Here is a 21,207-nt window from a genome sequence, read left to right on the forward strand (position 1 = left end):
GATTTTCCATGCACGCTCCGCCGCTTCGGTACATCAGATAAGATCTTCAGGTGCAAGTGTATCAAGCTAGCACCCGCCATACTTTCCCCCCCCGGACGAAATTTGAAGCTTCAAGCGAGCAAGACGGGCAACTAAACAAACTGTGGTTTCGGAATTCAACGATCAATCCCTTCCACTCTCTTCGCATCGCACTCCTTAACCGACCGCCACCATTAATCGCCGTAACTCAACCTCCCAACAAACGGCAATAACCCATCATGTCGTCGTACATCGTCTATCCCTCCGTCATGACCACGGGCAACGTTTTCGTTCCTCAGGTGACGACCTACACGGGGTAAACACAACGTCGCCTCCCCTAATAACCCCGAATTCTGCCTTCACAACCATCGATTTCTTTCCTGGCCATATCCTTCCTTTTAGTATCTACTGCTATATAGTAACACCAGCTAACCCAACGGCAACAAAAACGAAGATCTCAAATTCCCGCTCCGCCTCCCCCTCCGCCCCCTCCACCTCCTCCCTCACCAATCTTCCTCCCGACAAATGCAATCACCTTCATCGGCGGGCCGCCCGCCCCGCCTCCGCCTCCTCCTGCCCCCGCGCCTGCCCCCGCGCCTGCGCCCACGGCAATCTGCTTCGGCATGCCAGTGCCGACCGTCACGACATTTGCGATCTACGCGCTGCCGCCGCCTCCGCCTCCTCCTCCTCAGCCTGCTCCGGCCGCGCCTGTGGTCACGATGGGGCTGCCTTTGAGGCTTGCGCCCTAAGATGGTCAGTCTAGACTGGTTGCGACACAGGGGTTGTGGTTAGGCAGATATTCTTATTCATTTTTGGGGATGGGGCCTGGCGGATCCGGTGAAGAGGAATTTGGAGGTATGTATGTGTATTCTGACCGGGGGTTGGGTTATGGGGCGTGTGCTGATTTGTTGAAACTAGGTCAGGGAGGTTGGCTAGAGGAAGCATCGCTTTATTCTTTGGCAAGGAGGAGGTGATGGGTAAGCCAGAGTTTGCGATCAGGGAAGGAAGGCATGGAAATATCTCCGGGCGAAGGGCTCGACGGCTACCTGGTGTGCATATTCTTCGGAGAGCTAAAGCAAGTCGGCCCAGGTGACGTGGTGCGATGCTAATCAGCCTTACGATCATGGTTTTGTGACGTTCTGAGTTGCTGGTGGGAGTGTGATTTCCTATCCATCATGGAGCACAACAGTTGCCTCGAATGGTAAGATTGCTTTAAGCATTCCATTCCCCTTGCTTTAGCTCCTAACCCGGTTCCCGTATTATTCTTTAATACCGGTACGTACTTACCCTGACTCTTTAATCATGCTGCTGATACAAATATGCTAAGGTAAGATTCCTGGCGGCAAAAGAAGGGGCACAGCGTGATCGAGAGGGTTCCATCGGCAACGTGCGTCTAATGCCTCAGAACGGAATGGCAAAACCCACCATAATTATTAGCTGGTACTTTTCCGCTGTCTCATGATGGGATGTCAGAATTGTGCGGCTCGATTCGTTTTCTGTTGCACCAGCTCCTGACAAATACCTAGACAAAATCAGACCTCTCCCTCCCTCATTCGCAGCAGTCTAGGGCCTTAGGCCTTAGGCTGCCCGCCACTCCCAGCCGCAGGATACAGCACCACGGTCACCATAGACCTCGACGGGACGTTCACACTGGCGAGGCCATCCGTCAAAGTTGGCCTCCAACACGCCGATATCTCTCGTATTGTCTGTCACCCACGCCTTAGCCGCCGCCATCCCGTTGCTCCCGGCAACCTTCACCCCAACCTTGGCCGCATTCCCGCTGTTAATCACCACCACCGCAACAGACCCATCCACATTCCGAAACCCAGCCGTCCTCAAACTGCTCCCGGCACCCGAAACCGCCACCCGCACCGCGCCGGGGCGCACAAACCGGCTCCACTGGCCCAGAGCCCACAGCCGCTTGCTCGCCTCGACCCGGGTGTTGGGGGCGGTGCCGGCAATGTGCACCATGTGCGAGTTGGTGTTGCCGGCCTGCACGCCGATCCAGTACAGGTAAGCGGACGCGTTGGCGTTGACGAGGGCCGTGTAGACGTTGTTGGCCCAGGTCCAGCCCTCGCCGGCGCTGCCGCGCGAGTACCACGCCGAGGTCCACGCGCCCTGCAGGTCGGCGGCTTCGGTCTGCCAGACTGGCTGGCGCGCGTTCATTGGGGAGGACGGTTGGGATGTGTCTGGTTTGGAAGGTTAGGGGTGATGTTGTGTGTTGACCAGGTGGGTGCTTTCCAGTTCTTCAGGGATGTGAGGGCTGTGCGCTGTGTGGAAAAGGGGGCAGTTGTTTTCAGGGACAGGGTGGGATGACGACAGAAAGGAATCTCTCGAGTGTTAGGGGAGTGAGAAGAGGGGGTACCTACAGCTGTGAGCCTAACCAGCCCCAGCATGTTGTCAACCGCACGCAGGGAGCCGAGCATGCTGGCTTGGGAGTTCCAGCCTTCGGTGTCGCAGCAGGCGATGGCCGGCTTCGTGGTGAGATTGGATTTGGCGATGGTCGGGTGCAGGACTCGGATGAACTCTGCCGCCTGAGCGGCTGTGAACCGCATCGAGGCGTAGCTTGTCCTGGCAGGGAAAACGGTGGTTAGGGCGGAGTGAGAGATCGAGGTTAAAGGCTCGAGACGTACGTCAGCTCGGGCTCGTTGATGAAGCCCAGATGGGTGATTGTCACATTAGACTTGTCACATTAGACTGCTGGCAGAACTGGACATATCTGGTCAGGTCATCATTAATTAGCTCCTGCTCTCCTTCCAGGTGAGTCCTCATACGAGACAACAGACTTGACAAGGTAGTCCGCATAGGCCTGCCGCCAATCTCCGGTCGAGCACCTCGCTGCTCCGCTGAGACCGCAAAGAGTCCCGCCATTGGCGTCGTTACCGTTGGTCTTCATGTATCCTGGTGCGCTCCAGGCATCGGCGTAGATGGTCTTGACACCGTACGTGTGCACAGCCTCCTGCGACACCCAAAGCTGCTTGTTGTCTGAGCCATCCCACGCGTAGTTCAGGGGTTTGCTGGGCGAGCCAGGATTCTTTGGCGCAATCGAAACCATGTGGTCGGAGCTCATGTCCGGGGAGGACCCTATGCCGTTACGCAGGATGGAGAGACCCGCGCCGTTGGTGGTGCTGAACAGCATGTCCAGGGCGCGCCGCTGCTCCGACACGGGGAGCTTGCTCATCTGCACTGCGCGCTGGAAGGCCTGAGAAATGCCGAACCCGTCAATGTTCTGGTACGTCTTGGACAGGTCGACGGTGATGGTGGTTCCGGACTGCCGGTGCTGGAGTGCTCGGGCGGCATGACTGCTTCCATCTGGCTGGACTCGGCGCTCGACAACGGGGCGCACTGGACCGACCGCGTCAACAGCGGCTCCGACGCAGAGGAGGCGGCGAGCAGTGAGCGAAGCATCGTATTACAACCTCTTCAAATGTGTCTGTTTGTCGGTTCTGGAAAGAAAAAGGAGGTGATGTGAAGCTTGCAGTTCTCTGAGCTGGGATTGTAAGGTGCTTTGGCGTAGCCCCTGAGTCGATTACAGGAAGCCTGATGACAAGATGGGAGACGTCGGTATATAACCATCCGCTTAAGGACTAATATGCTTTTGTTGTCCTTTTAAACCCCCCCTTCCCCCCCTGAGAGGCATCATCATCGAATTGAGCCGCAAGTTGATCTTCTCATCACCAGATCAATCCTTTCGAGTTGCCAGCCCCATGGAATCCTGTTCTTGGAGTTCTAGGGAATGCAGGGTCATTCCCAGGGCTTCACCTAGAAGGCAAGTACCGGCTAAATGCCGTACAACAACAGCCCCTTGAATGGACAAGGCTGATTGCCATGCGAACCTATCGGGCATTTGCACCGGTAGTTGGGACAATTTGCGAGAAGCACAGTGTGACGGGGATATATTCTCTGCGTGGTGAAGCCCTCTTGTTCCTGAGAATCAACAATACCGACGGTGTTTGAATTTGCCACCTATCATAGAATGGACCTCGCCAGCGGTATGGCTTGCTGCCGTCCTCTCCATGAGATGCCAACGTACGATGATGAGTTTGTTACAGGGCAACTACGCTTGAACGTGGCCGATGACTGGGAGAAATCGAATCACAAAAGGATCAAAGGCGCGGGGAACGAATCAAAGGGACAAGTAATAGCTCGAGGTACTGTATTTCCGGCTGTCCATATCGTGACAAGCCTTGGACAGTCAGGCAGCCAGCACCCAGACTCAGGATTTGGTCGACACCTCAATTGTTATCGATCAAATAAGGACGGGAACTGAGGGCCTGTTGAAAGTACCTTACTGTAAAAAATGTAGGCGTACGAACCCTAAAACATCAACTGGTATCCCGGGAGACGACGAAGGGCACTGTAAACCTGTAAACAGATGGTCAGGGGTAAGTTTCAGTGATATGCAGGGGTTCGAAACGGTGGAAGGAGCCCTAACCCTAGCGAGCTATTGCAGTCAACTGCCCCATTTCCCACAAATCTTGGCAATCGGCGATAAGGGATTTGCTATCCATACCTCCGCGACGATGGAGAATGCGCTGCGATCCGTGGATAATCCGTACCTCAGCACCCCGTGCACCGGTATCTCCGCGTTCATCCCTTGAACACAGCAGACACAGCCGCACACGTCTGGGTCTCTCGTCGCTATCCCAGAGCTTGGCCTGGTTGACGCATATCCTGTCGGACTCCTTTGAGTCCGAGGTGTGGGCACACCAAACTGGTCAAAAGGATTGTGGCGTCATCCATCGGGCCCATATAAGATCCTGCTCCTATTGTTGAGCGGCACAATCGGAACTCCAAGGCTGCCTCCGCCGAGTAAAATGAAACCGTTTGCGACCAGAATCAGCCGATCGTTTGTGTCTCGATCGAAGCCCGCTCCGACTGTTTTGCGCGCCTCTCTCTCCGTCTCGACTGTTGCTGCAGCGGCCGCATCCATGGCCGCCTACTCGAGCGTCGTCTCCAAACTGGAGGCCGCCGCGGATATCCCCGAGGAGGCACGTCTCGCTTCCCACCACGTCAAGGGCAGGGACGGGAAAACTGTCAAGTTCCGCAACCCGCACCCGTCCGCCGGCGGCCCGCCACCTTCCCCGCTGGCCATGGGCCCCAAGATATTCTGGTACGAAGCAAAGCTCCCCGGCTTCCCGACGTTGCTGATACCAATAGGACCGTCATAACAGGTGGCATGCCCTGGCCCAACGTCTCGAACGTCAAGATGCCCGTCGTCAAGCCCAACTTCCTGGCGGGGCGGACAGAATCCACAGCGTTGCGCGCCACCTGGCTCGGCCACGCATGCTATTTCGTCGAGTTCCCCGGCGGGCTGCGCGTCCTGTTCGACCCCGTGTTTGAGGACCGCTGCGCCCCGACACAGTGGTTTGGCCCCAAGCGGTACACGCCGCCGCCGTGCCCGCTCTCGGAACTGCCCCCGGTCGACGCCGTGGTGATCTCACACTCGCACTATGACCACCTCTCGCACAGCAGCGTTCAGGAGCTCGCCAAGCGGAACCCGAAGGCGCAGTTTTTCGTCGGACTGGGGTTGGAGAAGTGGTTCCGGTCTTCCGGCATCGCGAACGTGACCGAGCTCGACTGGTGGCAGGACGCAGACCTGGTCCTGCGGAAGGAGGCGGACGCGACGGCGGGGAAGCCGGGCCATGCCGCCACGGATGACAACGCCGGCGCGCCAGACACCATCTCGGCGCGCATCACCTGCCTGCCGTGCCAGCACTCGTCGGGCAGGACGGGCGCGGACCACGACACGACGCTGTGGGCGTCATGGGCTGTCAAGTCGGGCGGCAAGTCGGTTTGGTTCGGTGGCGATACGGGCTACCGTAGAGTCCCTAAGCTTCCGGTGGGCGTTGACGACTACGGGCCGGAATACGACTCGCTGCCGCGGTGCCCGCAGTTCCGCCAGATTGGCGAGCTGCGGGGCCCCTTCGACCTGGGCCTAATCCCCATCGGGGCGTACCACCCGCGGTGGCTCTTCAGCTACATGCACGCCAACCCGTACGACGCTGTTGAGATCTTCAAAGAGACGCGGTGCAAGCGCGCCATGGGCATCCACTGGGGGACATGGGTTGTACGTCAAATCCCCTCTTTTTTAGCCTTCTAAAAGATGTCTCGGGAGCTTTTGCTTCCGAATTAGTCTTGAGGCACGCTCTGATATGCATGAACTAACTGACATTGGCGAACAGTTGACGAGCGAGGATGTCGAGGAGCCTCCCAGGCTGTTGAAGGAAGCGCTGCGGACGAGCGGGATCCCCGAGACAGGTGTCTTTGACGTCTGCGCTGTTGGTGAGACGCGCGCGTTTTGAGGCGACGTTGACTGGCAGCCTTCGGCCCGATTCGGTCGACGCTTGTGAGACGAGAGTCGAGTTGGGGAAGTTTCCCTCAGGGCATAACCCTGGCGACTGCATCCTTTCCACCGGAAGCACATCTCAACCGCCGCATTATGCTTTCTCATAGCCTCCACAGATACCCCATATCTAGTTTCGAATCCTTGTGTAGCCCTGCCCCACCCCACTGTGGCTCTCTCCAGACTGTGTATCTCAACGGCCTGGTCTGGAACGGCAGATCATGCCTCACAACGGTCCCGCCGCGCTGGGTCGAACCCACCAATCCCCACACGGACATCCCCAGCCGATCGGGCGAGCCCACCTCGAGCCCACTTACCGTCCGCTCCCGCACCGCTACTACCCCCACGGGGAGTCCAGATCGGCTCTGTCTCCACTTGGCTTGGGGATGAAACCCTCCGGGCCCCGGATATCTCGGCAATCCAGGTTGAACCAGGATAATACCAACAGGAACCACTCACTCATGCAATTGGGTGTCACAGTTGTAGTTCATCGTTGTCTCGGTAGAGGCTCTAGTCGTTCCGTCAACAGAGAGTCTAACATGGGAAACAATGGAAACTGTCTCGTATGTACTATTGAGGATCAGATACTGAGTCCCTACAGATACCCGGTATCCCACAAACTTGAACCCTCCCCGTAGATATTCGTAACTCCTATCCCCCGTTCAATCATCAACAGGATTCAGCACCATCACCACCCACGCAACCCTCCCCTCCCCATCCTTCAACGGCGCCCACGTACTCACCACTCTCCTCAACTTCCCACCTTGCCCACCCGAAAACAAGACCTGACTAAAGAACTCCGCCCCACGATCCAGCGTGCCACTAACCCTAGGCTTTCCCTCCGCATCCCCTTCCACCGCAGTAACACCACCAGCAGAAGCAGTAGAAGCAGTAGAAGACGCCGCTCCCGCCGCACAAGAAGAAGAAGCCGTCATCAAATCAACCGTGACGCCCTCCCCCCGGGCAAGCCGACCCAGCACGTCCGCCCGGAACGCGGCGCGGTTGAAGTTTGGTGAACCGAGCTGCGACGCCAGCACGGCGAACACGTCGCGGTCGAGCACGCAGTGCGACTCCTCGTTGTGATGCGGTGGTTTCAGGCCCAGCAGGGACAGCGCCGAGGGCGAGCAGAAGGTGATGGGCAACTGCGGGGCCGCCGGTTGGTGGCGCTGGCCACGGTGGTCGCGTGCTGGTGGGGGGCGCCGGTCTGGCTGGAGGCGGCGGCGGCCGTTGGTGCTTGGGGGTGGTCTGGATTCGGGGTTGTGGTGCCTGTTGGTGTTGTCGTCGTTGAAGCGCATGACGAGGAAGCGGGAGTATGGAGTGCTGTGCTCGACTGGGTGCTGGTGCGTGAGGTGGTCATGGTCGTGGTGGTGGTGATGGGTGTGATGGCGGCCGAAGCTGAGGTTCAGGGGCGGGTAGCAGCGCGGGGAGAGCGATTGCTGGGTGCTGTCAGCGCTGCGCTCCGATGCTACGCTCGGCCGGCGAGACGAGGACGGAGTGCGAGAAGAAGCAGGTTTCCGATTGAAGCGGCGGAAAAAGCGATGGCGGCGCGAGGTTGGCTTCTCGTCCTGCTCGTCGTCCTCTGGGGGCTGGTTGTCGGCACTTTGCCGCCGTGACCAGCTCGGGGACGATGGCGATGCCGGCGATCGCGCAGGGTATGCGTCTTCTGGCATCGGGCCAAAGTTCAAAACGTCCATGACATCTTTGTACCCAGCGTCCATGTGCTCTGAGATGTTGACTTGGGCACCCAGGAAGTACCGCACGCTTCCATGTTCCATCAGTGGGCAGATGAACAGCAAGTTCCAAAACGGGGTCCCGTCGGGCCGGTAGTTAAGGATCAGCTCAGTGGCGTCGCTGCCCGCCGAAATGGCTCGGCTGAGTCGCGTCGCCGCCTCAGGGTCGGTAGCGAACCCCTGGAGAATCCGGCAATTCTTCCCTATGATATCCCTTCGCTGATACCCTGACATGGCCAGGAACCCGTCAGATGCAAAAACGATTGGGTTGTCGGGTCGGATCGGGTCAGAAATGCAGAAGGCGTCGCCAAGACCCGGATATGGACTCTGAATCTCACCGGTCATGGAGTGGCGTGTCGACAGCGAGGCGGTCAGACGTTGGGCAAGCTGATATTTGACGAACTCCGGGTAGAGGTCCTGCGACAGCCGCGTCTCGACCGCAGCCTTTGCGTCCTGATACGTTCTGTCAAGGGCTGGGATCGCAGTCCTTGCTGAGAACTTGACGTTTGCCTTGAGGGCACCCGCCGCCTCCAGCGGAAGCTCCACGGGCGATGTTGCCGTCGTGCCAGTGAAGTGGGACGAAATGTAACTCATGGACGAAATGACATTCCCAACCGCTCGAGAATACTCTTCAACCTGCAGGTGGATCAGCAATGATTGCACACATCAAAGCCGGTATCGCTCGCCGTGAAGCTGACCTTGAGCAAGAAGTCGATATCCGACCCGCAGCGTCTAGTCTGCGCAAACGCGCGAAGCCTCTGCGCCGTCGCTCGGTTGGAAAGAGCCAGCTTGAAGACGGCGGGCTCGAAGAGGTCTGGGAGAACTTTTCCGTTGGTCACTAAGCCCTTGGGTTCCGAATTGACTTGGTGGCCTTTAAAGTCCTCGACGCTGCTGCTATCATCAAAGCTCGGATGCCTTGAGCGAGACGGACGAGTCGAGATGGATCCGTCAGGATTGTAGTCCGTGTACTGGCGGAAGGCTGCCTGATTGGTGTGCAATGCCATGCCCGAATCACTTCTTAATCGAAAATTTGACTTGCGCTTGGGCAGTGTCTTGGGACCAGGAGGCGGCGACAGAGCCGTCGAGATAGGGTTGCTCCCTTGCCGGTCGAATGGATTGCGCCAAACGACGATCGGGGTGGCCTGGTTGCTGTCCATCTTGCGGAGGTCGTCCCTGGGCGGCGAGGGAAGCGGCCAGGGAGGAGAGGCTGCCGTATCCGACCTCCCGGGCATTATGATGTCAAGGATGAAGGTGGCTTGGCGTTCTCGGAAGAAGGGCTGCTCTACAGTATCAGAGCTCGCTCGACAAAAAGGATAAGATGCGTGACGACGATGTGGCAGCCTGGTTAGATATTTGACGAATCCCAGAGGATAGGAAGCGTTGGTTTAAGAAGGCTTGATCGGAAGTGATGCGGGTTGAATCACGTATCTGTTGAGGCTCCGACGACCATGACTCGGATTCAGACACTGAGCCATCCTTCTCGCGCCGGAGCCGACCGACTGGCCGTACTGCGCAGTCAGATCCCAACCAGTTGTGGCGTCGTCTGAAGAACGAGTGGAGAACAAGTCGGAGGAACTCGATGGACGGTGCTGGAGCAGGTGGTCCGCATCGAGCCGTTTGCCCGCTACGGGCTCAAGCTATGCAGAGGGCCGACGCCTGTTTGCACACACTAGACAGCAGCCATTCTGTTGGTCCATCGCATCTCTTCGAACGGCCAAGCCGTACCTTAGCCAGATCTTTGGGACACTAGCGTCTCGGAGCGCATTCCGCAGCCACGGATACAGTATCTGTCCCCCATCGGGGTGGAGTTTGGAAGATCTAACTGGCAAAGCGGTAGCTCCTTGGCTTGTAGCAAGCACGGGTTAACCGCGAAGAGATTTGGGACGCTGAAAATCAGAAATCAAAGATTCCACGGGCCAGCACGAACGAAGTGGCAGAAACCACATGTGACTGGCAGCCAGGCCTCCGTGTGTCGGAAACCACCGACGCAAGAGCCCTCGATGCCGAATCTGCTTGACCTCTGGATAGTAGATAGCGGTTCGCACGGGCGCCTACAGCTCTGCCCATCGTGGCTGCCTCTGTGAACCACAATCCTGACGCCGCTAGCCTGCCACTCTGTTTCGAGGTAGCGGTGGACGGCAATTCATCGGCAAAGTTTTGTGATTTCATTCCACTGCACTTACCCCTCGTAGTAAGGCGTGACGTTGACAGCTTGCCGGATCGCGTGCCAAGTGTGGTCGTGAGAGTGTTTGATCTGGACGTGGAGTGGATGCCTCGATCGGAGTGGCGGCGGGCTGCAACGGAGCTAGCTCCGACCGGTGATCGCTCAAGCATTGAGCACAACTTGGCTACTGCGCAGGCCAACGAAGTGGGACCAAGTGACGACAGCGGGACGCCGGCCCGCGGCCGGGATGTCACGTACTGTGTGGCTTCTTACTGTGCCGGACCAACTCTTTCACACACGCACCTCAGGGAGTGCTCCGTATCCGTAGTCCTGTGGGGTTGAACGTTGAATGAGCACCGTTTTCTTTCTTTCTTTTGTTTTTAGCGAGAGTCGGGAGTCAGGATGGCAGCGCCGTGCTTTCGGGCTAATTCGAGGAAGCTACGCCAGCATAAGAAATGAACAAAAATACAGGGCCGAAGGGATGGGCCAGCTTACAAGGCTGGAATAGATGATGCCTCTGCTTCTCCCTCAACCCAGCTTCCTCTGTGAAACCGCACTAGTAGCGGTCGTGGACCCAACGGGCAGCTTATCCGGGACGATGAAAAACCCGAGGATGGGCTGGCCGTCGTTTTGTACTCCGTGCAAGAAGTACTAAACTTGTGGAATACTCTCATGGCGTTGGGATGTTGTGATGCAGCGTCGATGGTGTAGCGCTCCATGTTGACGGCGGGATGTTGTTTTGTAAGGATAGCTCTTCCCACGGGCTACGCTACCTAAATGCCGCAATGTCCGCGGGTGTAAGGTAGTAGGAAGACTGAAGTGAGGTTGGTGGGAAGAAGGTGGGGCAGCTTCATGTTTGAGGCCGTGGGCGTTCAGCTCAATCGCCGTTAACCATCAAAGTGGGCAGAGGAAAGGTATGCCGAGGCCCTGCATCTGCCCTAACGGCACGTAACCTGCAAAGTCACCACTTGGAGGTCTCTTCCCAAAAAAAAAAAAAAAGGAAATTTTGCGGCCTGAGCACCGGCTGACAGAGGGAATGGAAGACATACAAACTTTCTGACAATGGATCGAAGATGAATCCGCCAGTGAGTGCTCAATACTTCCCTCAGGGACGTTACCATCGACGCTGGAAACCTCATGGTGGCCGGATAGCACTGCTGGCCACATAGCTGTGTTGACGGCCCCTGCTTCGCCTCACTGAGCTTCCCATCAAAGTCCTCTTCCTGCAGTATCCCACACTGAACATGACGGACGTGACTCGCGCGGAGAACGTCAGCGAGGTGATGCAGAAGTCGGGCCTGTGGTCCGAGAACATGCCCTACTCCGAAGTCCAGGACTACCTAGCACGTGCAGAGAAGGGCATGCCACGCACGAGGGCCAGCTTTGGGCCGCGAATGAGGCTGTTGATGGGTATGCTGTGGGCGGGCGGGTTCTTCGACGAGAAACGAGACGCGGAACGGCTGTGCCCCATGCGAGCCGCTAGATAGCGCAGGAACGTTGTCGCCGATCTTGCTCTATTACAATTCGAATGGGGACGAGCTTCTTCCGTGGCCGCATGCCGAAGAGTGGGCAGCGAAGTTGAGGAGGCTGCAACCGGATGTGCCGCTCTTCTTGACGTATCAAGAAGGGGACCATGGTTGAAGAAATTACCTGAGTTTGTGCAGATGTATTGCCAACCTGAAGTACAACTTAGGGGAGCAAGCAAAAGATCCTTGAGCCTTCAACTAATAACTCATTTCTGGGCCGTCAGGCTAGTCAGGGTCGCCAAAATCTCATACCTACTGTAAGAGTCGGCGGTTACACAGCACACGTCAAGATGGGGGCGATCCTGCTAGACCCAGATGATCTGCATCATGACGAAAAGGAGATAATAAGCAAATGCGAGCCGTGTCTACCGTGTGTGCTCAGATGTATGGCACAAGTACCTGTTCGGGCGGCCACCAACAACCAACCATCACCCGTTCGCCTTATGCGGCAACGGTCAAATGCGCCACTCATGTCAGAAAAGGGCCCAACATCTCGAATACTCTTCTTGAGCCTCGGCCCATCGCTTCTTCACTGCTCCCTCCCATCATCCAAGACTCTTCTTCCCTTTCGCCAAAAAGTGTGTGACGCGTAATTTGTTCTTGGCTGATTGCCCTTATGGCAAGCTTCCGTTGAGGCTTGCCCATTTCCCCGTCTCTCGTACAATGAAGTGATCACTCAAAGCCGCGGTCCGCACCGCTCACGAGCAGCTCATGCCTTTTTCCTAGCAAGCACCATGTCCACCCTTCAGCTGCCCGCCCGGCGCTATTCGGCCACCACCGTACGCGGTGGTCTCGGCCCTAAGGCCAACTGTACGCTCGAGATCTGCCCGGTCGAGTTTTCCGTGTACGGCTACCGGCCTCGCTTGCCGCCAACATCTCCTTCATTGTCCTGTATTTATGCCGCCGCCGTCCATATCTATCTCGGAGCACGGTGGAAGCAGTGGTGGTTCACAAGCTGCATGATCATCGGCGCTGTCAACGCCATCATCGGCTACATTGGGCGTGTCCTGATGTACTACAGCCCTTTCGACTTTGCGGCTTTTGTCCTGCAAATTAGTACGTTTCCTATGTTTTCCAAGTTCATGTTTCTTACCCCGCCTTCCACAGCATTTCCTCGTCACGGTCCTTTATTTCTTTTGGAACTAGCTCTTCACTCGTCTTTTTCCTTTTTCCAGTCTCCAACTTTCTTTTCTTTCCAAGCTGACAGCTACCCAGTTTGCATTACAAACGGGCCGGGATACTACTGTGCGGCTATTTACATCACCCTCACTCTGACCATCAACTTTCTATCGCCCGACCTATCCCCGCTTCAAGCCCCAAATCTTCTACTACATCAACATCTCCTACGATCTCTTCTCGCTCATTGTCCAGGCGGCCGGCGGCGGGCTTTCGACATCCACAAAGGGCCAGAGTCAGACGGGCGTGAACCTCGCCCTCGTCGGGCTGGCCTTCCAAGTCTAGACCATCCTCCTCTTTTGCTTCTTTTTGGGGGACTACCTGGTCCGCTACTGGCGCTCGGGACGCTGGCATGGAGGCGTCAGTTCCCGCGGCGGCACGGCCACTCGCCTGAAGCTCTTCTTCGGTTTCATGATTGCCGCTGTCCTGCTCACCCTTGCCCGCTGCGCGTATCGACTGGCGGAGCTGAACCAGGGCTACAGGGGCCATTTGGTTCGCGATGAGCCGCTTTTTATCGTGGTCGAAGGAGGGTAGGTCCATTTCCTAAGCTGTTTGGAATTTTCTCTTACCCGCTCCTGCGAGCGCTGGCTCGGATGGTCTAACTAGCATGGTCTTGCTGCGGTGCATCGCCTCATGATCGGACATCCCGGCTTGGTATACAGGCCGGACCAGAAGCTTCAAGTACTGGCAGCGGGGCAGGATCGAATATTGGGACGCAGTGGGCAGGAACTGAATGAATGTCCCCCCTTCTCAAAACGAAGAGTCAGCCTGAGTGATTCCACAGAGAGAGTTCCTGGAATAAATTGAGTATGGCGCAGCGGACATGATGTTGGATCAGAGCATGTCGGAAAACATAAGAGATCCCTGCGGGAGGAGTTACTCATCGTTAAGATACAGCTGCGGGTAATGTTTGACTGCACTCAGCTTGCTACGATGCCCTGGCTTGCATGGATTGCAACCGTGGCGACGACGGCATGGTCGCTTAAAGTGCGAAATGTCGAGAAAGATTGGAAGCAAGATCTAGACAAGTCTTGCAGCCTTGCTCGCGCGGAAAGCTTCAGTCAACCTGTATAAGCAATGCTGTGCTCAGATCGAGTGTTGGGAGTTTGGGAAGCTGCCAGTCCGGCGAAAAACCCGGGCTGACTGGGGACGCTCGAACTCGACTACAACAAGCCGCGTCACGAGCTTCGTCCACGGTATCAAGCGCCTCGCCGCCAACAGGGGCGTCGACTTGCTCCTCAACTCGCTTGACGGCCAGCCGCTCCGGCTCACGTGGTGGTGCATGGCCGCTTTGGCCGTTTCGTCGAGATGGGCGAGAAGGACGTCATCGGCAACGCGGGCCTCGGCATGGAGCCCTTCCTCCGCAACGCCTCTTTCCAGAACCTGCTGGACCATGACCTGGCCACTGCAGTTAAAGGATCCGTCGAGCTAGCCGCGCTGCTCTGCGACAGGATCGGAAAGCTCCTCGCGCCGATCACGTCCATTGCCCTTTTTCCGCGTTGAAGAGGCCTTCCGCACGATGCAGATTGGGCAAGCTCCAAGGCAAGATCGTGCTTGAATAACCCTGGTGGTCCAACGACATGTAAGTTTGCCTATATCATTCAGATGGATACACCCCTGGTCGCGACGCAGGACAAGGTCGCCGACGCCGGGGAGCTGCAAGCGTTGCCCCAGCGGGCACCAGTCGACGAAGTCGCCAACATTGTTGCCGCGTCGCTGGTCAGGAAGTTGGCTAAGCCAGTGATGGTATCAGTCCATATGTGCATAAATGAACCTGTCCTTTCTACCGCTGAGTTCTGTGTCGCTGGCGCTGTCTGTTTTTTGGTTAATATTTAACTATTTATTTGATGTTTTGTTTTTCTCTTTTTTTCCCCGCGGAGGACATCGAGGCATCTAGACCTGTTTGCTGCTAGGACGTTAACAGCTTGCTGGCTTTGAGCGGCGGTCCTGGATCTGCTCTGAGGTCCAAGCCGATATCTCGGGTGTTTGGTGTGCCATCTCGTCGCGGCGTGGCGTAAAATTTGGCTGGGAGAGCACAGGCGGTTGCACAGAGGCTCTTTGTATTGTCCGACACAATACCTTGTTGGTACGGTCTCGACACGTCAATCATAATGGTAGCACATGAGCGATGATCGAATGTTGTACTTCAAGGGAGGGCAAAGGACCCGACGCGACGGTTACCTTGGTTTCAGATTTGGGAGTGGGAGAATACCCCTCGTGAGATAAGTTTGAAAACGGTCCCTGATGTTACACGGTTAGCGTCATGTTACGGTTAGGTACATACCTTAAGGAAAGTACGGATCCGTATAGTATGTACTGTACGTTACGTCCTCTGGTCTGGCTGGCTCGGCTGCGTGGCGCAGCTTGGCTCCCGCCGCAGGGTGGTGTCTTGGGCACTCTTCAAATCCGCAACGATGGGAGGTGGAGAGATTCCATCACAAGAGGTGGTTTGCTTCTACTGCCGACCATTTCTTTGCTTAAACGAGCTTGCTCTGTCCTGACTGTTTTGATAAGGTACCTGCGGACTTCACGCGCAATACAATCTGAGCCCTGTTCAGCTCCCCACATGGCAACAACACCAAAGGTAGATCATCGGAAAGTGGGATGCGAAAACACGATGTATTGTAAGCGTTATCAAAGCATCTAGAAGAGCCTGGTGTTGGAGGGAATGACGGCTGAGAGCCAGAGCCAGAGCTCATGACAAACAAGAAGCAAATCGCAAACGTTCATTGTTTCCTGGCTCGTGTTGGCGTGTCCAGGTTGCACACAAGGCCGCCACGCGAAACACGCAATCTAAGGCCGGGTATCCGACCTTAATCTCGGACGGAATGGACCCTCCCCGGGCAGGTACCAGCCCAGGTAAGGTACTTGCACATCCATGCGCCTGCCTCGAGTCGTCAACTTCTGGATCCAACCTTCTGCTGACTGAGGCAGGCAGGTGCTCAGGGAGCGTGCTGTTGCCGTCCGTGGCCTGCATTGAACCATATACCCGCGCCATGATCAGCCGTGCCCGGACGAGTCCTTGCGCCCATGGATAAGAACCTCAGTCGGCCACCAGCAAGCCGTGACCATCTTCCGTCGCCGCCAGCTTCACAACCATGGTTCTACTTTCGGTATCCTGCTGTCTGGCTCTGGCGGCCAAGGTTCTTGCGCGAGACACCTTCGACCCTCTCGCTTATGTCGACCCGCTGATTGGCGCCAGCAACGGCGGAAATGTGTTTCCTGGCGCCTCGTTGCCGTACGGCATGGCAAAGGCCGTCGCCGACACCAATAGCGGCAGCAGGCAGGGCGGCTTTACTATGGACGGCTCCAACGTGACGGGCTTCAGCGTCATGCACGACAGCGGGACAGGAGGTCAGCCGAGCCTGGGCAACTTTGCCTTGTTCGCCTACACAAACTGCCCCGGTGGCGACATCAACCGCTGCATCTTTCCCAAGAGGGCTCGTGCTGCCTTCGGCCGCTTCAGCAACAGCAGCGTTTCTGCAAAGCCTGGCACCTTCGCCATCACCTTGGACAGTGGCATACGGGTCGAGATGACGACGACACATCACACCTCGCTCTTCAGCTTCGCGTTTCCGAGTGTCGGGCCGGACGATGAGCCGGCCCAGCCCCTTATTCTGCAGGATCTTACCGATCTCGCCGACTCCAGGCAGGACAACGCCACAGTGACCGTGGATTCCAGCACGGGACGCATCACTGGGAGCGCTCGCTTCTTCCCGAGCTTTGGCACAGGTAGCTTTGTCTTGCACTTTTGTACTGACTTCGCCGGCGGAGCCGATATCGTGGACAGCGGTATCTTTGTCAACAGCCGGGCTAGCACTGAGGTCCATAACTTGACGATCTCCAGATCCATCAATGGGTATCCGCTTCCAGGAGGCGCCTTTGTCAGGTTCAACTCGGCCGCCGAACCCATCCTTGTCCGTACTGCGACCAGCTTCATCAGCGCTGAGCGAGCCTGTGAGCATGCCGAAACTGAGATCCCGGACTTCGATTTTACGGCCGTTTCCGAGGCTGCTACTGATGCATGGAGGGCCAAGATGAGCCCCATCAAGGTGTCGACCAACAAGGTAAACGGTTCCATGTTGATAAACTTCTACAGCGGCATTTACCGGACCATGGTCAACCCGCAAAATTACACTGGCGAGAACCCGCTGTGGTCAAGCAGTGAGCCGTACTTTGACTCTTTCTACTGGTATGGAAAGCGAGACTTGGTTTTATTTCTCTCATAGGCTAACGCTGGATAGCATCTGGGATCAATTTCGGTCTCAGCTCCCACTTCTCACCATCACAGATCCCGTTGCCGTGACAGATATGGTCCGCTCTCTGATCGACACGTACCGCCATCTAGGATGGCTGCCTGACTGTCGAATGAGCCTCAACAAGGGTTACACCCAGGTACCCAGCCCCCGAATGTCCACTTCCTGCTGTGGCTGCTAACTTTGCCAGGGCGGGTCCAATGCCGATGTTGTGTTGGCTGATGCCTACGTCAAGGGGTTGAAAGGGGGGATCAATGTAAGACTCTGTGCCTTGGTCCAGCGAGGAGATCCTGACACCGTGGAAGTGGGATGATGGGTATGCTGCTGTGGTCAAGGATGCCGAGGTCGAACCCTATGATTGGTGTTGTGAGGGACGTGGAGGCCTCGACAGCTGGAAGGCGCTCGGGTACATTCCCGTACAAGATTTCGACTACAAAGGCTTTGGCACAATGACGAGAAGTATCTCGCGGACGCTCGAGTATGCCTACAACGACTTTTGCATCGCTCAGATGGCTTCCAAGCTTGGTAAGACCATTGACAAGGAGAAGTACATTGAGTCAAGCGGCAACTGGCAGAACCTCTTCAAGAAAGACCAAGAGTCAGTCTGGTGGAACGGCAGCGACACAGGCTTCGTCGGATTCTTCCAGCCCAGGTACCTCAACGAAACCTGGGGCTTCCAGGACCCTCTGAATTGCAGCAATCTCGATGCCTACAGCGTCTGTTCCCTGCAAAACACGGGACGCGAGACGTTTGAGAGCAGCATCTGGGAATACGGTTTGTACGCCAAACCCTGGCCCCTCTCCCCCTCCCCCCCCTTCCACCCCACCCTCCAATACCCTCAAGCCTCCAACTAACCCACCAACAGCTTCGTCCCGCACGACCAAGCAACTCTCATCACCCTGTACGGCGGCCCTTCGGCCTTCACCGCCCGCCTCGATTACCTCCACGACCGCTCCATAACATACATCGGCAACGAACCCTCCTTCCTAACCGTCTTCCAGTACCACTACGCCGGCCGCCCGGCACTCTCAGCCCTCCGCAGCCACGCCTACATCCCCTCGTCCTTCTCCCCGACGCCCGCCGGCCTGCCGGGCAACGACGACAGCGGCGCAATGGGCTCCTTTGTGGCCTTCGCCATGATGGGCTTGTTCCCCAACCCAGGCCAGGACGTGTACTTGATCACGCCGCCGTACTTTGAGCACGTTAACATCAGGCACCCGCTGACGGGCAAGACGGCGCGGGTGGTCAATGTCCACTTTGACCCGTCGTACAGGGACGTCTACATCCAGAGCGCTACCCTCGACGGGGAGGTCTACACCAGGAACTGGATCGACCACAGCTTCTTCACCGAGGGCAAGGAGCTTGTGCTGACGCTGGGGCGCAACGAGAGCGCATGGGGAACGAGGGTGGAGGATTTGCCGCCGAGTCTGGGGCAGTATGAGGGGTTTGAAAGAGGGAATGGCTCGTTTAAGAGAGCGGCGGCGGCGAGACTTTGGCGGCGAGAGAGCGGCAAGGCTGGGTTTGCAATGTTGGGAGACAAGTTTGGCACCTGAGTGTGCTTGTATATCCCTAGGCACCTGCATCTGCGATGTGAACGACACCACACGCGTGAAAGAAGACTGGCTCCGTTCTGTCAGCCTTATCTAGCGAAGATGAAGCTAGAGGCACTCTATGGGTATCAATTATCAGCCCAAACCCATGACGCCGTAGTTAACCCTCCTTCCCCCTTATTGACGCCATTTCCCCCGCCCGATGCGCCCGTCTAAATGCTGTTACCATGTCGTTCAGATGCCGTTTTGATCCTTCACCGCATTCCACGCCGCGCGAGACAGGAAAAAGCAAGACATAATACATTAAGCGTGAGAAGCAAACATGGCGAAGCTGGTGTGGCCGACAAGCCTTTTGAAACGACATCCCGATCATCGTGTGCCACTTCGAAGCGCCGATGCGATCGAACGGCGATCCATATTCTCTTACAGCCAGATAGGCCTCCAACAAGACGAAAAGCTCTGTTTAGTGGTCCCCAACGGGGGGGTGGATTACGTCGCAGCTGGGACAAACGAGATCTTCGATGTCGTAGTCGTCGTCTTCGGGATCGTACTCGTCCGGCTCAATTGGCAGGCCAGTGAGTCTGTCAAATTCCATCCAAAAGCGATAGTCGTCATCCTGTTCGAGCGGAATGGTTTTGAACAGGGTGCGGCGCTTCTTCCATGGAGACACGGGGTGGCCTTCTTCCTTGGGAGCAGGAGGCATCTTGGCGTGGGAATGACGACGGACATGAGAAGATTGCGAACTTTGGCTCGATGACGTCCGCTTGGTGCTGGCGTACTCTTCCGCAAGAACCTTCCATGAGCGGACGACCTTGGGCATCCACTCTGGCATCCACCGCTCTCGACCCGCCATCGGCCGGAGCTGGTTTCCCGAGAACACGAAGGTGGCGTCGGATTTCAAGAGGAGTCCATCATCCTTGACCATGCCCGTCAGCTCGGCAATCAGTTCTTCGCCAAAGTCGCAGTCTGGGAGGCCGGTGATCTGAAGTTCGTTCAGACTGCATCCAAGATCGTGAGATGCGAAGTTGTGGAGAGAAGGACCTCCCCCAGGAGTGAGGTAACTGTCCGGAAAGTTGACAAAATCCATCCTCAGGCATTCCAGACTGGGAAGCAGACGAGGCCGTGGCTGTCCTTTGGGGTGGTTGGGGTCATACGGGGGCCGCATGGCGTCCAAGAAATCCACAACCTGGTCCCAAGCGTAACTGCGGAAGCCCTTGCGGGAGAGAGTTGCTTCCTTGATGCGTGGAATGGCCTTGAGATTGATGGTCCTGTAGTACGAAATTACCGACGTCGGGTATGGCGCCAGATGCTTCCGCTCCTCGTCATCGTAGTACCGCGCAATGATGCGGAGCGTGACATGCTTGATGCCCTTGCGGTATTCAAGGCTGAGGTTGGCGAAGTTGCGCAAAGCGAGATGGCACGTGAAGACGAATGTATTGTTTCTCCACAGGAAGCGGGTGCCTTCCAAGAGAAAGGCCTTGCAGGTTGCCAAAAATCCAATGGCGATCTGGTTGCCGCGCGTTCTCTCAGCCACGGTCAAGGCGTCCTTGTTCGATTTTGACAGAGGGTCGATGATGGGGTACTTGCTGGTCAGGGCGTGCTCCAAGATGTACACCTGGAGCTCGACAGGGAGGATTGGCAAGTGCTGGTTCTCCTGGGAAAGCGGTCCTGGGCCCTTGGACTTGCGAGTAACACTTTTCTTGGGGGAAGCCCAAGTGCCTCGGGTAGGGTCATCGGGGTTGAGCGTTAACCGAGGGTCCCAGGAGATTCCGTGCTCACGGAGAAGCTTCTTGAGCTGCCTGTTCTCCTCCACAAGTTTCCGGTTCAGAGCTCGTGTGGGCTCATCATACCAAGCCTTGGCCTGCTCTTCTTGGTCACGCTCCTCAGCTGGCAGGACACTCTGTTGAAGCATCAGCAATCGGCTCCTCGCTCTACACAAAATGGCGTGCTTCGGGTCGCCGGGAGGTAATACGATTGGGGCCGGACTCACGCTAGCTGGGTCCCAACTCATCTTGACCGGTGTCTAGGGAAAGCGGCCAAAGGAGAAACAGTGCGGTAGACTGGTGGATTTTGAAGTTCGCAGCTTGCTTGCTGGTCGCAGGCCTACGGCGCAAACGGATGCGACCACAGGCGGGGTTGGCAACAACCGGATGCTGACACAGCAGGAGAGGCGACGAGGCTAAAAAGGCAGATCGGATGCCAGTGTGCAAACCCGCCCACCTTTGTGGAAGTATGTAAAGTGAACTCGTTACTCACAGAGTAAGAAGGGCCTTTTCATCCCAACCTTCGATCGACTTATTTCACAGTTGCGGAAGGAAATGCTGGCCTGGCAACTGTGGTGACCGACCCTGAGTCTGGTGACTGGGGTTTTGCGATGCTCCCAATTGGCGAGGTTCCTTCCTTCATTAACGGCAGTGGATTGCCATGGCTGCCTGAGCTTG

General features: G+C 56.8%; 7 protein-coding genes across 7 annotated transcripts; 4 read left to right on the forward strand and 3 right to left on the reverse strand.

The window, feature by feature from the left end:
* The first annotated feature begins 55 nt into the window (after positions 1–55).
* N657DRAFT_642329 (uncharacterized protein) lies at positions 56–1,228 on the forward strand. Its single transcript, XM_062792321.1, has 3 exons — positions 56–334; positions 473–877; positions 937–1,228. The coding sequence occupies exons 1-2, from the start codon at positions 258–260 to the stop codon at positions 765–767; spliced, it is 372 nt and encodes a 123-aa protein (XP_062649361.1). The 5' UTR covers positions 56–257; the 3' UTR covers positions 768–877; positions 937–1,228.
* Positions 1,229–1,539: 311 nt separating this feature from the next.
* N657DRAFT_688321 (glycoside hydrolase family 30 protein) lies at positions 1,540–3,426 on the reverse strand (the record flags this gene model as incomplete). Its single annotated transcript, XM_062796932.1, has 5 exons — positions 1,540–2,207; positions 2,384–2,589; positions 2,652–2,701; positions 2,810–3,298; positions 3,370–3,426. The coding sequence occupies 5 exons, from the start codon at positions 3,424–3,426 to the stop codon at positions 1,597–1,599; spliced, it is 1,413 nt and encodes a 470-aa protein (XP_062649362.1). The 3' UTR covers positions 1,540–1,596.
* Positions 3,427–4,949: 1,523 nt separating this feature from the next.
* On the forward strand, positions 4,950–6,323 carry N657DRAFT_654212 (Metallo-hydrolase/oxidoreductase; the record flags this gene model as incomplete). Its single annotated transcript, XM_062794486.1, has 3 exons — positions 4,950–5,131; positions 5,179–6,088; positions 6,204–6,323. The coding sequence occupies 3 exons, from the start codon at positions 4,950–4,952 to the stop codon at positions 6,321–6,323; spliced, it is 1,212 nt and encodes a 403-aa protein (XP_062649363.1).
* A 715-nt stretch (positions 6,324–7,038) lies between these two features.
* On the reverse strand, positions 7,039–9,323 carry N657DRAFT_591233 (uncharacterized protein; the record flags this gene model as incomplete). Its single annotated transcript, XM_062789903.1, has 2 exons — positions 8,793–9,323; positions 7,039–8,730 (listed from the first exon to the last, which is right to left on the reverse strand). Coding segments are annotated over exons 1-2 (2,151 nt in total), but the record flags the coding sequence as incomplete, so codon positions are not given.
* A 3,195-nt stretch (positions 9,324–12,518) lies between these two features.
* On the forward strand, positions 12,519–13,245 carry N657DRAFT_631859 (uncharacterized protein; the record flags this gene model as incomplete). The annotated part of the gene is made up of 3 exons (XM_062791097.1): positions 12,519–12,840; positions 12,992–13,029; positions 13,099–13,245. The coding sequence occupies 3 exons, from the start codon at positions 12,519–12,521 to the stop codon at positions 13,243–13,245; spliced, it is 507 nt and encodes a 168-aa protein (XP_062649365.1).
* A 2,493-nt stretch (positions 13,246–15,738) lies between these two features.
* N657DRAFT_613583 (glycoside hydrolase family 92 protein) lies at positions 15,739–18,945 on the forward strand. Its single transcript, XM_062790415.1, has 6 exons — positions 15,739–15,819; positions 15,899–17,152; positions 17,205–17,355; positions 17,407–17,472; positions 17,522–17,994; positions 18,082–18,945. Exons 2-6 carry the CDS (start codon positions 16,059–16,061, stop codon positions 18,767–18,769), a joined length of 2,472 nt encoding a protein of 823 aa, XP_062649366.1. The 5' UTR covers positions 15,739–15,819; positions 15,899–16,058; the 3' UTR covers positions 18,770–18,945.
* Positions 18,946–19,014: 69 nt separating this feature from the next.
* On the reverse strand, positions 19,015–20,919 carry N657DRAFT_271933 (uncharacterized protein). The gene is made up of 2 exons (XM_062786556.1): positions 20,757–20,919; positions 19,015–20,666 (listed from the first exon to the last, which is right to left on the reverse strand). Exons 1-2 carry the CDS (start codon positions 20,775–20,777, stop codon positions 19,230–19,232), a joined length of 1,458 nt encoding a protein of 485 aa, XP_062649367.1. The 5' UTR covers positions 20,778–20,919; the 3' UTR covers positions 19,015–19,229.
* Positions 20,920–21,207: the final 288 nt, after the last annotated feature.

The sequence above is a fragment of the Parathielavia appendiculata genome (assembly GCF_033297405.1).
Source record: "Parathielavia appendiculata strain CBS 731.68 unplaced genomic scaffold N657scaffold_3, whole genome shotgun sequence".
In the NCBI taxonomy this organism is placed as follows: Eukaryota; Fungi; Ascomycota; class Sordariomycetes; order Sordariales; family Chaetomiaceae; genus Parathielavia; species Parathielavia appendiculata.